Raw genomic sequence first — 16,310 nt, 5'->3', positions numbered from 1 at the left:
TGACACTAATTAGCGAACTTGGTTTTAAAATATGTACCTATACTAAATAGTAAATAATGGCTTCAAGAGAAGTGGTTACTGTTATTACTAAATAATAATTACTGTTTTAATATTTAATGCCAGCGTTCATGTGAAAATTTGGATAGTATAACAAATGTCATACAAATCAGAACAATCAAGTTTCTAATGAATGTGTGTAATTTTGAAAATAAAATTGACGCTTGCCAGCACTTTATTAACCAATGGCTGACAACAAAGATACTAACGTAGTCAACAAGGAGAACGATAGGAATCCAAACTATTACACGTCGTTGATAAAATACATTAAAAAAATTACTGTAAAATTATAAATGATTTAATTTTGTTATTTGTGTAGTACATATGCTGTAGGAGATCGTTTATAACTTTTATTTTACTTTAAAGTTACTTCCGATTCCGGGGCTGTCTGCTTACGTGAAGTATTGTTTTGATACATTTGTTGTCTGTCACAGATGCATTTTAGGACTGTTGAAAATAATTAGACTACAAAGCTGCCAGTTGCTCAAGCATTAATCGAAAATGGTTTTAGCAGACCTAGGACGTAAAATTACGTCCGCATTGCGGTCATTAAGCAATGCGACCGTTATTAATGAAGAGGTAAGATGTTTACGTATAACCACAAATTTAACCAGATGTTAATACTTTTAAAAATTAAGTATTTTTCTATCTTATGTCTCTTTCACTTTAAAGGGTTAAAAAAATAATTGTTGTATTATGCATTCATATTGCATCTTACAATATTTCAGTGCCAAATGTCAAGTGACGTTTTGTGTCACGTGAAAAATTTGTACAAAGACAAAAAATACGACCCGTGACAATAATAATAGACAGTGAAAATGCTGAAGTAGCGTACACAATTATTAATATCGTTACCTTTAGCAAACTTTAGATCAATTGGAGAATTCACATACACAATATAATATAAGATATGCACAATTTAATACTATTTGGTTACCTCTTTAACATAAGACTTGAAAAGTTTGGAAAATACTTAAATAACGTACTACAATAAGAACTAGGTACTGGCTACACAAGACAAAAAAAAATACTTTTTTTTTAAAAAAATGCTCACATTTGAATTATGGGAAAAGTATGAGATCTGTAGATTACAGGGATTTTTATATAGGGAACAGCTCATACAGGTTAAATTTATATTAGGGGCTGATTGAATACAAAATTGCATGGCGATGGTGGGTAATTCTCTAAATAAAATTAAAAATTAAAAGTTAAGAACAGTACATAGATGAGCAGTAGGGTTCCTGAAAGTGTTAGTCTAAACGTTAATCGACGGTAGCTGTTGGAGGGAATTGACACAGGGCCTGCTTGCAGGTGCTGAATGCTATGCTGAAGGAGATATGCGCGGCACTGCTGGAAGCTGACGTGAACATCCGCCTGGTGAAGCAGCTACGTGAGAATGTGCGCACGGTCATCGACTTTGAGGAGATGGCCGGTGGCCTGAACAAACGGCGCATGATCCAGAGTGCCGTGTTCAAGGAGCTTGTCAAGGTAGCTCCCGGCTGCACTGTCACGTGTTGATTAGCCTGCCACTCGTTGAGTAGCGTGCTGTTCATCGAGTAGTGTGCTAATTATTGAGTCGCCTGCCGCTTGTTGAGTAGCATACTATTTGTTGTGTAGCCTGCCACTAATTGAGTAGCAGGCTATTTGTTCAGTAGCATGCCACTCGTTGAGTAGTGTGCTATTCGTTGAGAGCCTGTCACTAATTGAGTAGCATACTAATCATTCCCTGTCATGCTCCAGGTTTTCAGTCTTGAAGGGTGTGGTTATGGAAGGAATGTATTTGTGTTAGTGAGGCAGGATGATAAGTGCAACGCTCACTAGTGCTTAGAGCATGGTATTGCATCCAAGCACAAGGTTATTAACTGCCGCACAGTCTTCACACCGTCCATAGGGTAACTGAGCTTTGAGTGGTAACCATAATATTATATGGCATATAAATGAAGATAAAGGTGTAATGCAAATCACTTTTTTGCATGCAAAAATTTCTACTCGAAGTTTCATGCCTAATTATTCTGAAAACACCTGTTTATAGACATTTTCATTGATCAAAACAATCAGTTTAAAAATAAAATCCAGAAACAAACCTACCACTCCAAACTTCACATTTCCTTAAATGCTTTTCGTAAACAGACACCGTTCATATATCTTGAGCAGTTTTTAAATTTTGCAGATTCTTCTGAGGTTCTGAACACTGGGTGTCATGTGTGTTCTGCGTAGGTGGGTTCCTAAGTAAGTCCTTTTTCATGTTGTAATAAAAAATAGCAGTGGATCGGCAAACAGTACATGCTTTAGGGAAGATCTAAACTTGAATCCTCATCTGACTAATCATATTTTGGTATTATGTACATGGTTTCTGGAAATAACTCCAAGAAAATGCTATGTTGAGAAGGGCATTTCTCACGATCAAAGTTTGCTTCAAATCTCATTAAAATTTTTATTGAAATAAATTTCTGAGTTATTGTTTGTTTATGCTGCTGTAGTCCCTGCAAGTATGTGGTTAAGGCTGCTTATGTATGATGGCCAATTGCGGTATTGCCTACCAGTTGCGATGCTTCTCTGGTGCCTGCGTGCTCTTTCTGTCTAACGGGCAGTGCTCACGTACTTGCAGCGACTACATTGTCTTAATGCATGTGTGTGTCGTGCTCACCGTAAAAGTCTCCCAACTGTTGGTGGGAATATGACAAAAAATTAATAAATTCCTTGAATGGTTCATGACATCACTAAAACGTTCCTCGCTTATCTTTCAAAGATTCAAATGCTGTTGTTCCTTCGAAGAATTTATTTTCAGATTGGATGCTATTTTTTAATTTTTTAATTTTTAATGGCATTATTACCTACCTTTGTGGCAATTTAATGTGTCCAACAAAATAAACTAAATAATTTTCTTAAATATGTCTTTCTTTGTGGGTTATATATAACATTTCACTTTTGAATTCTTTCTTGTTAAAAATTATATTGACTATCGATAATCCAGCAAAATCGCTGATCCAACACGGCCGTAGTCCTGAATGTACCTACTGTATCAAGTCCAACAGCACGGCAAAGTGGCGCATGAGTGCGAGGGGGGTGTTTCTGGAATCATTGCAGCTGGTGGACCCGGGACAGAAGCCCTACCTGCCCGTGAAGGGCAAGCCGAACATCATCATGTTCGTGGGGCTGCAAGGCTCGGGCAAGACCACCACCTGCACCAAGCTGGCCTACCACTACGTCAAGAAGAACTGGAAGGCGTGCCTCGTGTGCGCGGACACGTTCCGCGCGGGTGCCTACGACCAGCTCAAGCAGAACGCGACCAAGGCGCGCATACCCTTCTACGGCAGGTCAGGACGCATGGGGCTCTCAGGGCTCCGTCACACATGCGGCGTTGTTTTATTTTCCCGTCTATTTTAACAAAATAATGCTCTTGCATTTGTTCTTCAAATTTTTTTCAAAAAATGTTCACATAGTGTAAATATATGTAGTAGAATAACAAATGAAAGGGAGGTATCGTGTTAAAATTTTAGAAATACCCCTTAAAAGTGTAATAGAAAAAAAAATGAAAAAATAAAAATGTCGTGTGTGACCAAACTTTAATGGTGCCCTCAGGTTGGTTTAAGATAGCATGCTAGTATTTATCTTCTTTTTTTTCTTTGAACTTAATTTTTTTTTGTATGTTTGGGATTGAAATAAATGTTAAACTGGATGTTCTCACGATAAATACAGTTTTGAGGTGTGAAAAACGATAATTAAATTATGAATATTACATTAATTTTCACAATTAGATAAAGCAGTGTTAAATGGTGTTTTCAGAATCTTGAAAGCAGCAGAGGAACGCGTGTTACTGGCATTACACATTTTTTTCTTTATTACATTGTAAATGATGTGTTGTAGTCCACATCAATACCCTAGTTTGGAACCAGCCTCGAGGGGCTACGCAATGAGGCAGTGGGTTTGTGAGCCTGAGCTGGTAGGCCTGGCTCATCGGCAGTTGCGAGTGTGGTGCCGTGAGGGGGAGGGACGGGGGAGGTCTTGAGTGCACGGAGCAAGGTACCAAGTGCCCGTGCTGATCCGGCTGGCTTGTGTCGCAGCTACACGGAGGTGGACCCTGTGGTGATCGCGCAAGACGGAGTCGACATGTTCAAGAAGGAAGGCTTCGAGATCATCATCGTGGACACGAGCGGTCGTCACAAGCAGGAGGAGTCGCTCTTCGAGGAGATGTTGCAAGTCTCCAATGCCATCGTGAGTGGCTCCCAAGGCGATACTCGTACATCTGGTCCAGTCTACTTTTTGGAGGCCTTGGTGTCTAAAGTTTGGCCTTTTTTTATTGGCTTTTTTATTATAATTTTTTTTACCAATTTTTCGTCGCATATAAAAATCCTCCATTTAATGGGCTTATATTTTGTAAGCTTCAGATATAACGTACTTTTTTTCAAACATAAAAAAAGTATTTATAACTATGTTATGTTGAGTTTCCTAGACTGTAAACTGGGGCCGGGTGTTTTCAGAGGCCTGACAACATCATTTTCGTGATGGACGCGACCATCGGGCAGGCGTGCGAGGCGCAGGCGCGGGCCTTCAAGGAGAAGGTGGACGTGGGCTCGGTGATAGTCACCAAGCTGGACGGCCATGCCAAGGGAGGCGGGGCCCTCAGCGCGTGAGTTCTCCACGTGCTCAGATGATACCTTAACTCTCGTAGACGTGAAGTAGCTCGGCTTCCGGGTTGCAGCCGTGTCCTTGGCGAATAATCCACCGACGTTTCGGTCGACATTGCAGTCGCCATCATCATCAAAAAGCAGTTACCTAACTACAGTAACTGCTCCCTGATGATGGCGACTGCAATGTCGACCGAAACGTCGGTGAATCATTCGCCAAGGACACGGCTGCAACCCAGAAGCCCAAGCTACTGCAGATGATGGCCGTGAAAGCCTGCGAACATTATTCTCGTAGACATATCTGCAAGTATTTAAGTTTAAGTGCTTGGACATGTAAAAGTTTGTATTTAGTCATTGTAATGCTCACACTGAAAATTTTTCAACCGTTCTTGTACTTATATTTTTTTTTTTGGTTTCGTAAAACTTTTGTGAAACGTGGTTGGAAAAGAAGTGACTTGATGTAAGTTTTTTTTGGACATACGCCATTGCTAAGAATGTAAGAATGTAAGTATGTCCAAACACTTACATCAAGTCATACACTCCCATTGCACAAATCTTTCAAAGATAATGGAAAAGAAGTCCTATTATACTTATTTCTCTCATTTAGTTTTTAAAGATTTTGGTTGATATGTTCAAGGCAAGGAACCTTTTCCTGCGTCTTTCTTATAGTGCATGGTTGGGGAAAAAAAAAGTGGCCTCCCCCTACGTGCCTGGGCATGATCTTCAACTGCATGCTGCTAGCTGTCAGGTGAGACTGGTGGATCACCCCGGGGGGGGGGGTGCGCGCGTGTCGGCAGAGTGGCGGCGACCAAGAGCCCCATCATCTTCATCGGCACGGGCGAGCACATAGACGACTTCGAGCCGTTCAAGACGAAGCCGTTCGTGAGCAAGCTGCTGGGCATGGGCGACATCGAGGGCCTGATCGACAAGGTGAACGAGCTGAAGCTGGACGACAACGAGGAGCTCATCGAGAAGATCAAGCACGGCCAGTTCACGCTGCGGGACATGTACGAGCAGTTCCAGAACATCATGAAGATGGGACCCTTCTCCCAGATCATGGTGGGCTGTCCATTTATCTATTTATTTATTAACATTTGTTACATGCCTACGAAGGGTTGTGAAAACCTTGATGGTAAGCACAAACAATGAACATAAAAGCCAACAACAACAACATAACAAAAAAAGCTAAACAATACAGAATGAGCAAATACTAACAACACAACCAAACAACAACAAATAATTATACAGGGAAACATCTGTAACAGCAGCCAAAACTTCTAAAATATTAAAAGAAGAACTAACAGGAAAAAAAAATTAAACAAAGCATGAAGTAATTAAATAAATTAAATTTAAGGGCAAGTGATAGAATTTGTTTAGCTGAATTTTATTACTAGTTGACTGTTAAGAACTCTCATATTTGTTAAAATGATTAATAAATCTGTATATAATATCATTAGTTTTTTTTTCTTAAAGTTCATGGAAAATTTTACTTACTGCTATTAAAGAAATAATTTTATTGCCAATAGTTTAAAAAATGTAGGCACATATTAGGATGATGCCTGTACCCACACACGGTGTATGACACTACTGTGTTTTCCAGTTAATCTGAGCATTTTGAATCAGCTGTTAATGGTCATTTCTAACAACTATTGCCTAACTTTCAACTTTAAAAAATGGCTTCTCTTCAGGGTGTTACCGAGTTGTGAAAGTCATGAAAAGGTCCCGAAATAAACATTAACGATTTTGGAAGTCTCAAAATTTATGTTTTGCAGCAGCCTTTTGCTAACTTGCATTTTTGTGTTATGATCCTCACGTCACTTTAGATGTCGCACGTTAAATTTAAAGGATTGGGGGACAGTCCACTTAAATCATTTGGAAAAAAATTTCCAATGAAAAAGATCAAATTTGTATTAATTTTATTTTTGCCTTTGTTTAAATAACACCCTGTAATACAAAAAAAATAGTGTAAAAGTCCTGAAATTGGTTCATCAGGTATTTTTAGACAGACACACTGTTCTTAACACGTGCTTCAACTTAAAACATTTTGGGACAAGTATATTTTGTATTTTAAAGCCTTATCTGAGAGGAAACTCATAGCTGGAATTCAAAAGCTGGAATGCACTATGGTACTATAGTTCTTTGGGACCTTCAGGAGGTCCGGTCATGCCTGGGGGCCATCGCTTCTGAAATTCTGTCCCCCTGCATATCATGTATTGGCTATTCATGGAGAACAGCTGATGGTGAGCCGTGTGTTTCCCAGGGGATGATCCCGGGCTTCAGCCAGGACTTCCTGTCGAAGGGCAGCGAGCAGGAGTCCATGACACGCCTTAAGAAGCTCATGACTATCATGGACAGCATGAACGATGAAGGTGAGTGCTCCCTTGTGCCGGAACAGAACAGCTGTGGCTGGCTAGCGTCAGCCCAAGTGGGGCCTTGGTTCGTTTACCATCCAAGTCTGTTGTTTTCCCAGTCTTACGTCTTGTCATTAAAAGGATTTACTGCAGTTATTAATGCGAAAGTTTTTTGTCTCGGTGAAAAATACGTAGTTATTAACCGAGTATCAACACACTGCTTCATGTTGTGACATCTTTGAGCCATGCGTAGAATTGCTGTGTGTGCGCATGACGTGCAAGTTTTTTTAATTTTTTCATTCTGCCTGTCGTGTTGTATCCTTGGTTGATGGTAATAGAAATGGAAACAGTTTCCTCTAAAAGCTGGGGAATTAATTATACATGCCCCTGTAGAAGGGCCTTGATGGTGTTGTGGTTTTAGGCATTGTTCAGATTTGATATATGTTCAACCTTGGATAATAACAGAATGACGTTTGATGGGTTTTGCATGTAGCTGAAATATAGGCCTGTGCATGTATCAGTTTATTTTAGAATAAAAATGAATCAAAATATTCATGAATATGTAAAGGAAATTTGAATGCCAAAATAATTTTTTTTTATATACGTTTTACAATAAATTGTATGTGCTTTCATGCAGTGGTATGAAATATAATTTCAGATCAAAGTCTAAAGACTGTTGGTGGGCATGTTACAATTTTAAATACGTAATTAACTTTTCCATACATTTTCTCCATTAGCAATGTTCATGTCTGTGCAATGTACAGTGCACCTTTTGTTAGAAAGCTGTATTATTGTTAGTAATGGCTGAATTTTTTAGATATTTTTATTTGTAAAACACTGTCACCGGTGCGTGGCTAGGCCTCCAGGTAGGCAGGACAGTCCATAGGTTGAAAATAGGTGTTAGTACTGTTATGCACAACATTTCGTTGCTGTTACTGCAAAAGGTCGTATCTCAAAAATTGGCATTTTTAAATTTTTTGGCTGTTTGTGTATTTCGGAAGGCAACTTATGTTGTGGGGAAAAGTCGTTTGTCAATAACTGTAAAGTAAAAAGCATAATTCTAAGAATACTACCAAAATTTCATAACATAATTTGATAACCCTGATGAATGAAACAGTTTTTTTTTTATCTCCTGGAAAGCGAGACATTTTGACATATGACCTTTTGCAGTGACAGCGACGATTTGGGATGCACGGGCCGACCGGCGGTAGTAGACGTGCGTGTTGCCTTGTCGCAGAGCTGGACAACCAGGAAGGGGCCAAGGTGTTCTCGAAGCAGGGCGGGCGGGTGGTGCGGGTGGCGCAGGGCGCCGGCGTCACAGAGAAGGAGGTGAAGGACCTCATCTCGCAGTACACCAAGTTCGCGGCGGTGGTGAAGAAGATGGGCGGCATCAAGGGCCTGTTCAAGGGCGGTGACATGGCCAAGAACGTGAACCAGGCGCAGATGGCCAAGCTCAACCAGCAGATGGCCAAGATGATGGACCCCCGCGTCCTGCACCAGATGGGTACGTATCTCGCTGGAGTTGGGAGCGGGAATGTCTCTAGCTGGAGTTGGGAGCGGGAATGTCTCTAGCTGGAGTTGGGAGCGGGAATGTCTCTCGCTAGAGTTGGTAGCGGGAATGTCTCTCGCTAGAGTTGGGAGTGGGAATGTCTCTCGCTAGAGTTGGGAGTGGGAATGACTCTTGCTAGAGTTGGGAGCGGGAATGTCTCTCGCTAGAGTTGGGAGTGGGAATGTCTCTCGCTAGAGTTGGGAGTGGGAATGTCTCTCGCTAGAGTTGGGAGTGGGAATGTGTCTCGCTAGAGTTGGGAGTGGGAATGTCTCTCGCTAGAGTTGGGAGTGGGAATGTCTCTCGCTATAGTTGGGAGTGGGAATGTCTCTCGCTAGAGTTGGGAGTGGTAATGTCTCTCGCTAGACTTGGGAGTAGGAATGGCTCTCGATAGAGTTGGGAGTGGGAATGTCTCTCGCTAGAGTTGGGAGTGGGAATGTCTCTCGCTAGAGTTGGGAGTGGGAATGTCTCTCGCTATAGTTTGGAGTGGGAATGTCTCTTGCTAGAGTCGGGTGTGGGAATGTCTCTCGCTAGAGTTGGGAGTGGGAATCTCTCTCGCTATAGTTGGGAGTGGGAATGTCTCTCGCTAGAGTTGGGAGTAGGAATGGCTCTCGATAGAGTTGGGAGTGGGAATGTCTCTCGCTAGAGTTGGGAGTGGGAATGTCTCTCGCTAGAGTTGGGAGTGGGAATGTCTCTCGCTAGAGTTGGGAGTGGGAATGTCTCTCGCTGGAGTTGGGAGTGGGAATGTCTCTCGCTAGAGTTGGGAGTGGGAATGTCTCTTGCTAGAGTTGGGAGTGGGAATGTCTCTCGCTGGAGTTAAGAGTGGGAATGTCTCTCGCTAGAGTTGGGAGTGGGAATGTCTCTCGCTAGAGTTGGGAGTGGGAATGTCTCTCGCTAGAGTTGGGAGTGGGAATGTCTCTTGCTATAGTTTGGAGTGGGAATGTCTCTTGCTAGAGTTGGGTGTGGGAATGTCTCTCGCTAGAGTTGGGAGTGGGAATGTCTCTCGCTATAGTTGGGAGTGGGAATGTCTCTCGCTAGAGTTGGGAGTAGGAATGTCTCTCCGTAGAGTTGGGAGCGGGAATGTCTCTCGCTAGAGTTGGGAGCGGGAATGTCTCTCGCTAGAGTTGGGAGCGGGAATGTTTCTCGTTAGAGTTGGGAGCGGGAATGTCTCTCGTTAGAGTTGGGAGTGGGAATGTCTCTTAAGTGTCTCGCTAGAGATGTGAGTGGGAATGTCTCTCACTAGAGATGAGAGTGGTCTCTTATGTGTCTCGCTAGAGATGTGAGTGGGAATGTCTCTCACTAGAGATGTGAGTGGTCTCTGATGTGTCTCGCTAGAGATGTGAGTGGGAATGTCTTATGTGTCTTGCTAGTGATGTCTGTGGGAATGTCTTTCGCTAGTGATGTGAGTGGGAATGTCTTTCGCTAGTGATGTGAGTGAGAATGTCTTTCGCTAGTGATGTGAGTGGGAATGTCTCTCGCTAGAGGTGTGAATGAAATTTTTTCTGGGGAAAATGTTTTGGAAAAAATATAACCACTTATTTTCTGGCAAACATATCCACACATTTTCCAGAAAAATTTTCTAGAAACATTTTACCACATATTTTCTGAGAAATACCAAAAAAATTACATTCAGTAACGTTTTTGTAAAAAAAAAAAAAACCCTAACCACATATTTTATGAGGAAAGATTTTTCGGAAAATTTTCTAAAAAATAACTAAATATTTTTCCATAAAATTTTCCTTTTTATCCCATTAACAATATAGATTTTCATTATTAAAAATAGGTTGCTGTACAGCATACTATAATTTATTTTGTGGGGATACTGTTAAAAAATATATACTTTTGTTCCTATCAATTGGTAGCATGGTTTATACCCAACTCTTAAATGTTAAGTGAGCCATTAAGGGGTAAAGAAAGGCTGCTCTACCAAGTTGGTCATCTGAAACATTTTCCTAGCGGAGTCCTTACCAAATTTTCTCGATTCTAATATGCACTTGTGTTGTCTTTGTTAGGTATTCACAGTAGTTAAGTATGCAGGCCACCTAGGACAGTAGGTACTATAAAACCCTCCTGAAAAAAATTATCAGGGAATTTTTGTTACCATGGAAATGAGAACAGTCAACGGAAGTCTTAGATTGCAGCATACTCAAAATTTAACTGTACAAAAATGGCTCAGTCAAGAGTTAAGTCAATTTAATATTAACTTTTGATATTCAAAACATCAAAACCTATCCAAACAACACTAATGGACATTAGTCATGTAGTGTGGACTGTTCCACAATCACTTGTCACTTTGCAGGATTCACAGTACTTACAATTATTCTGTCGTGGTGTTTTTCTCAATATTAGTGTTTTTAATTTAAATAAATTTTGCTAACGTGAATATTATATTGGCTTGTAGTTGTATCTTCATAGCTTGATGTAACTAAATTCTACTGAAAATGAGTCACCTTAAGATAATTGTAGAGGTGGGACGATACCACACTTTCGATACTCGATTCTGTATTGTTTTTTCAGTTCGATACTTTCGATACTTCTATACTTTCGATACTCCAGGGAAAAATATTTTCCCATTAAATAACAATTATTACAAATAATATAAATTAGTTTTAAACTAGTATATAAATTCAATCTATCATACCAGCACAATGTCAGATTAAACAAATACATAATGTGTAAATAATTGCATTATATTAATGAAAGATATGAATTCATCATTATATATACATATAATAAAACCACCAGAAATTTAAAATACAGTTCATAATCAAGTAAAGCTGACATGAGAAACAGTGGCCTTACAAATTGTTTGAAGTCCTTTCTTGGAGGGAGGAAAAAGTCACCAAGTCTAAATTAGAAATAAAAAAAATTAGGCTATTGTAAAAAGAAAATCATAAATTTTTGCTTGTTTGTTTCATTTTACAAACAACTTTCAATAAAATTTTAACTTGAGAAACGTAAAATACAAAACAATCCGATCGCAAGAAAACAATAACAAACGGGTATATTCAGTTCAAAGATTAATGAATGCACAAAATATGAGATCCGTGCCTTGGTAAAGCGCGTGCACCATTTTCATAATCATTGCTAGTTTGCACCACTAGTCTTGCTTGGTGCTGGCCATAGATGCTACTAGCGAAGTGCACAGTCTTCCGGATACTATCCATATCTATGGTGTGATAAAGTTATTTTCTTACGTTTGCAAAGGAAAACAATGAACGTTTTTCAAAATAAAAGCATTGAAACGTAGTTTATCAGGAGGAATATAACAAAAAAATTTGTGAATTTTAGGACTTTTCCGCTTTGTAAAAACGTATGAAACGGGAAATTAATGATTTTATAAGTGTATGTTCCGGGAAAGTAAACCATTGTAAATATAGTACTTTCGGCGGGACCAAAATTAATTGGCGTATGACATGGGAACGTATCATCGAGGTTCTACTGTAGTTGTATTATGTACGATGGCGACTCAAAACTTAATTCAATACAAATGAACAAGCATTCCGGTATCGAAAAAATGTATTGAATTTACAGTTTCGATACTCGATACTTTGCGATACTGTCAAGTATCGAAGGTATAGAGGTATCGAAGTATCGAAAATCCCATCACTAGATAATTGGTATGATTTCTTTTTATCATTTTTATCCTTGTTATTTTATGTTTGAACCCTTGAATAGTAATTTTTTTTACACATATATATGTATCTATGTGTGTATATATGTGTGTCTGTATGTATACACACACACAACATTACAAATTGTAGTTAAGATTAAGACGGCACAGCAAGGCGCAGTGCTGGACGGAGGATTGCGTGCTTGCAGGGGGCATGTCGGGCCTGCAGAACATGATGCGGCAGCTGCAGCAGGGCGCGTCTGGCGGCCTGGGCAACCTCATGGGCATGGGCGGCAAGTCCTGAGGCCGGGCGTGCTAGGCGGCGGCCGCCGCCACCCGCGCCAGCACTTCCCTCCCGGCCCCGGGCCCCCTTCTCTCCGTTGTTTCTGTGCTGCTCCCTTTGTTCCGCACCTCTGTCTGCGTCATTCGTGACTGATCAAAATTAATACCGGCGTGTGTGCAGCCCGGACCGACTAGTCTAGTGAAAGTTGAGGTGCACTCGATTTTTTAAATTGTGAAGTGGTGGTGTACTCGATGATGTCGTATATCTCTGTCATCTTGGAATAATGGTCCTGGCGAATTTTTGTGCGAGACTTTTTTACGATAACCGAAAAGCGAAGGAAACTAGCCCGATGGAGCGGCTGTATGTATGTTGGTGGGAAATCGTAGTGAACTTTGACATGAATTTTTTTTACTTGCTAAGGTGCTAAGTGAAACCACCTGTAGGTACACCAGTAATTTTGTGTTCTGTATGTCAGCGCTGGTGCGTTGAATGTTCCTCTGGTTTCTGTGGCGGGCGACAAGAGGAAACTTCAATGCGGGAGTCGTGACTGCAGGGCAGTGCAGTCCCAACAGAGTTTTGGAGGCACTTTAAGCTGTACTTGTGATATGCACATTTCACACTCACGACGAATGCATTCCACAAACATACAGGTATTAGTAACTTCCCCTAAATTTATCCACGTCTCATCTTGTACAGTTTTGTTTTTATTTCCTTGCCGATTTTAAAGTGGCATTTGGATGCTTTGTTTACATTTTTGCATGATTTAAATTTATGTAAAACATTTTGGTTTACGTCCAGTTGCTCATAAAAAACCTGGAATCCAAAAGACAGTACAATAAAAATTTTAAAGCTCTATATCCTTGTTTTTGTGCAGCTGTTCTTTTTTTTTTTATTATGATACCACTTGAGAAATTCTTTGATTGTGCTTGCATAAAATGCATGTGCAAAGTTCAGAATTACCTCTATTTAGCTTCCAGTTTCTTTATATGTTTTCTGAAGGCCTTAAGAACATTTCAGCTAAGCACTGTGTTCTTTCACTTCAAGTAAACATTGTATGTGACTGCTGTGAGGTGACTGAAATATTACACTTAACACATTTTGAAGATCAAATGTGGTTAGTGAGGATGCAGTTTGTACTGTGCAATAATAAAAATTAAGTTGTAAAGAAAAAAAAATTTTTTTTATAGGTTTCGATTCTTTATAAAATTGTTTAATCAGCATCATAAATGTGTTACATTTTTAAAGTTTATTTTATAAAATAAAAAATTAAAATGTTAAGTAATTGGTTTTCTTACAACTCAGTAGAAATAATGTATTGCTTTACATGTTTTCCTAAAAGTGTCGACCTATAATTTGGCCTGTTTATATTAATTAAATGAGGCATATAATTCACATATTAATAATATGAAGAACTTATCTGAGGATATATTTGACTCCCCCATATTTTTATTTATTCTATAAACTTTTAAAACACAACAATTTTAAGACATTTATCCTTGCTGAATATGCATAAAAAATTGTACATGTTTTAGTTAATTTATGATATTACTTACAACAAAATTTTGTTTTGGGCTGTGGTATCAGTATCAAAGAATTCGGAACATTTATTTTCGAATTTGATTAGGAACTCTTTCGGGTCAAGTAAATATTTGAGTACTTAAGAAATGCAAGATTATAAAAATATATTGCACTACATAGTTGGAATATAGTTTTCCTCTCTAAGGAAAAACAGTAAATTTCAAGTATTAATATCGATCTGTACATTAAAACCATTGTATATCCATCCTGTTGTGTCAGACGACCTTGAATGTCTTTGGAATTTGAGATACTTTAAGGGACGCCTGAAATTGGAAGGGGATCGCTTAATATGAGGCAACTTTGCTTTTAATATGACCTTAAGTAAGGATATTTTAAACACAAGTCAACTCGGAATTCAAAATAACTTCAAAATTGCAGCGACCTCACACGTCTGACAACACAACTAATTCAGTAGCTTTTTCGACTGATACTCGTGTCGATCCGAGGGATGGCCCAGTCATGCCTGACGAGAAATAACTATTTAACAGACTGTCCCAAGGTCCAGGTGGTTACCATACTTGAAGTGCAGTGGTTGTCAAAATATTCACTTCTGTGTCATATATTTTAACAATTAAAAAATATTGCTTTTGGAAGAAGAAAAATGTTTCATTGACAATAAAAATGTGATTAAGTTTGTATTTTTATGTACTTTTTTTTTAAAATTGTTTATAAGGTACCAAGTAGAAAATATTGTTTATTTAAGTTAAATTACATTATGTTGTTTATATTACAAAAGAACATGGTGAAAGGTCTTAACACGACCGTGCCAGATTGACAATTCTCCAGGATTCTTGATGGTCGGTAGAGTTTTAACGGGAACGTCCGTTGTGAAAACTGACACTAACTTAAATTCTGAGGGAACTAAAAATTCCGGCAGTGCAGAAAAGCAACCTAGCAGCTAAGGTCAGTTACTGGAATCCACCCAAAAATATCTGCTCGCGAGCGACTCAATGAAACGCAGTGTGTGCCCACCATAGAATGTGGGATTAAAGACGGTTCACTGAAGTTGTCATTATTCTGGAAACAAATTTAATTAAAAAGAGAATCTCGATAAAAAGTTTTGTTTAGGTTTAGTTTTATTTTTTTTATCGATTGAAGATTATCACTATCACACAACTATAAATATTTAACTGCAAAATTATTACACTTATGATTTCTTAGTGAAGAACTTTTGGTGTACCATTGATATTTAATTAGTAATTTATAAAATTCTTTCACATGTTCGTTCTTCTTGATGCACAATTCTTGACATAACTCGATGTCATACGCTAGGGCTACAGATCTTAATCCTCCACTCTTGCCTCCTGCTTGTATTCCCGAGAAGTCTTGATGACTGGGTTTCACTCCAAAGACATCAGAATAAACTACCTCCAAATGTACTGACCAATTCACAATACATTGTATTTTTTTAATGCATGTATTGCCACAATATCGGAATTGCCACAATATCGGGTTAGATTAAATGACCTACCAGGTTTGAAACTAATGGGACTTTTTTTTTTAATTTGAAAAAAGCCAATTGAGGTTGAGTTGTTCATTGCATTATTTGTATGCCTTTGTTATATGCTCATTAATAAATCCTTGATGGATAATTTAAATGATGAAGCCACACAACTGTTCGTGTTGTAAATTTTCTATGTCAATTTTCAAAGTATTATTGTGATTTAGAAGTGGAACAACCAATACAATTTCGGTTTCTGACAAGTGTGTAACTATCACAAGTAACCAAGTTAAGTTTGTTCGTAACCAAGTTCTGTTAGATACAACCAGTTTGTGTCCGATTGCTTCTGAGTGTGTAGTGTAAGCCCAACCAGGTAAGTGCACTAGCTTGAGATAACTGTCAAACTGCTCATGATTGTGTTTGCATCAGAGATAACTTTAACTTGTATTCTGTTTTGCAATGAGGGTGACGCGGATATCTGACATTTGTTGGAGGTTATATGTATAATTTATTTTTTTTAAAGGTTTTTTTTCCCCCTTAATTGTATTGCCTATTTTTGTTTTATCTTTTCTCTTATCTGTGTTCTGAGCTGACTGATGCTCGTTCAGTGCAACTTCGAACAGTGATAATCATGTACAACTTGAAGTGATTTTTTTAGTTGTAAGCAATTGTACATAAATTATATCATGTACAGCTGTTGTATACATCTTTTATAAGTTGTGATCAATATGGAATTTGTATCATTGTGGAAATAAAGATTGTTTTTTATTTCTTGTTTTTTTTCTAAAGTTTTTTTTTTGGTTGAATAATGTC

General features: G+C 38.8%; 1 protein-coding gene across 1 annotated transcript; it reads left to right on the top strand.

Moving 5' to 3' along the window:
• The first annotated feature begins 271 nt into the window (after positions 1–271).
• LOC134537482 (signal recognition particle subunit SRP54) lies at positions 272–16,265 on the top strand. The gene is made up of 9 exons (XM_063377961.1): positions 272–636; positions 1,369–1,545; positions 3,145–3,374; positions 4,122–4,272; positions 4,539–4,687; positions 5,483–5,744; positions 6,946–7,054; positions 8,274–8,540; positions 12,405–16,265. The coding sequence occupies exons 1-9, from the start codon at positions 559–561 to the stop codon at positions 12,497–12,499; spliced, it is 1,518 nt and encodes a 505-aa protein (XP_063234031.1). The 5' UTR covers positions 272–558; the 3' UTR covers positions 12,500–16,265.
• Positions 16,266–16,310: the final 45 nt, after the last annotated feature.

The sequence above is a fragment of the Bacillus rossius genome, chromosome 12 (assembly GCF_032445375.1).
Source record: "Bacillus rossius redtenbacheri isolate Brsri chromosome 12, Brsri_v3, whole genome shotgun sequence".
Lineage (NCBI taxonomy): Eukaryota > Metazoa > Arthropoda > Insecta > Phasmatodea > Bacillidae > Bacillus > Bacillus rossius.
Note: the sequence above shows the minus strand (reverse complement) of the source record. Positions and strands in the feature narration are given on the sequence as shown.

What these genes read in the sequence shown, in the direction of transcription:
- LOC134537482 (XM_063377961.1), top strand. Translation starts at nt 559, where the DNA reads ATGGTTTTAGCAGACCTAGGACGTAAAATTACGTCCGCATTGCGGTCA. An exon ending in GGACAGCATGAACGATGAAG is followed by an intron (nt 7,055 to 8,273) that starts GTGAGTGCTCCC and finishes GCCTTGTCGCAG; the next exon opens with AGCTGGACAACCAGGAAGGG. An exon ending in CCGCGTCCTGCACCAGATGG is followed by an intron (nt 8,541 to 12,404) that starts GTACGTATCTCG and finishes GCGTGCTTGCAG; the next exon opens with GGGGCATGTCGGGCCTGCAG.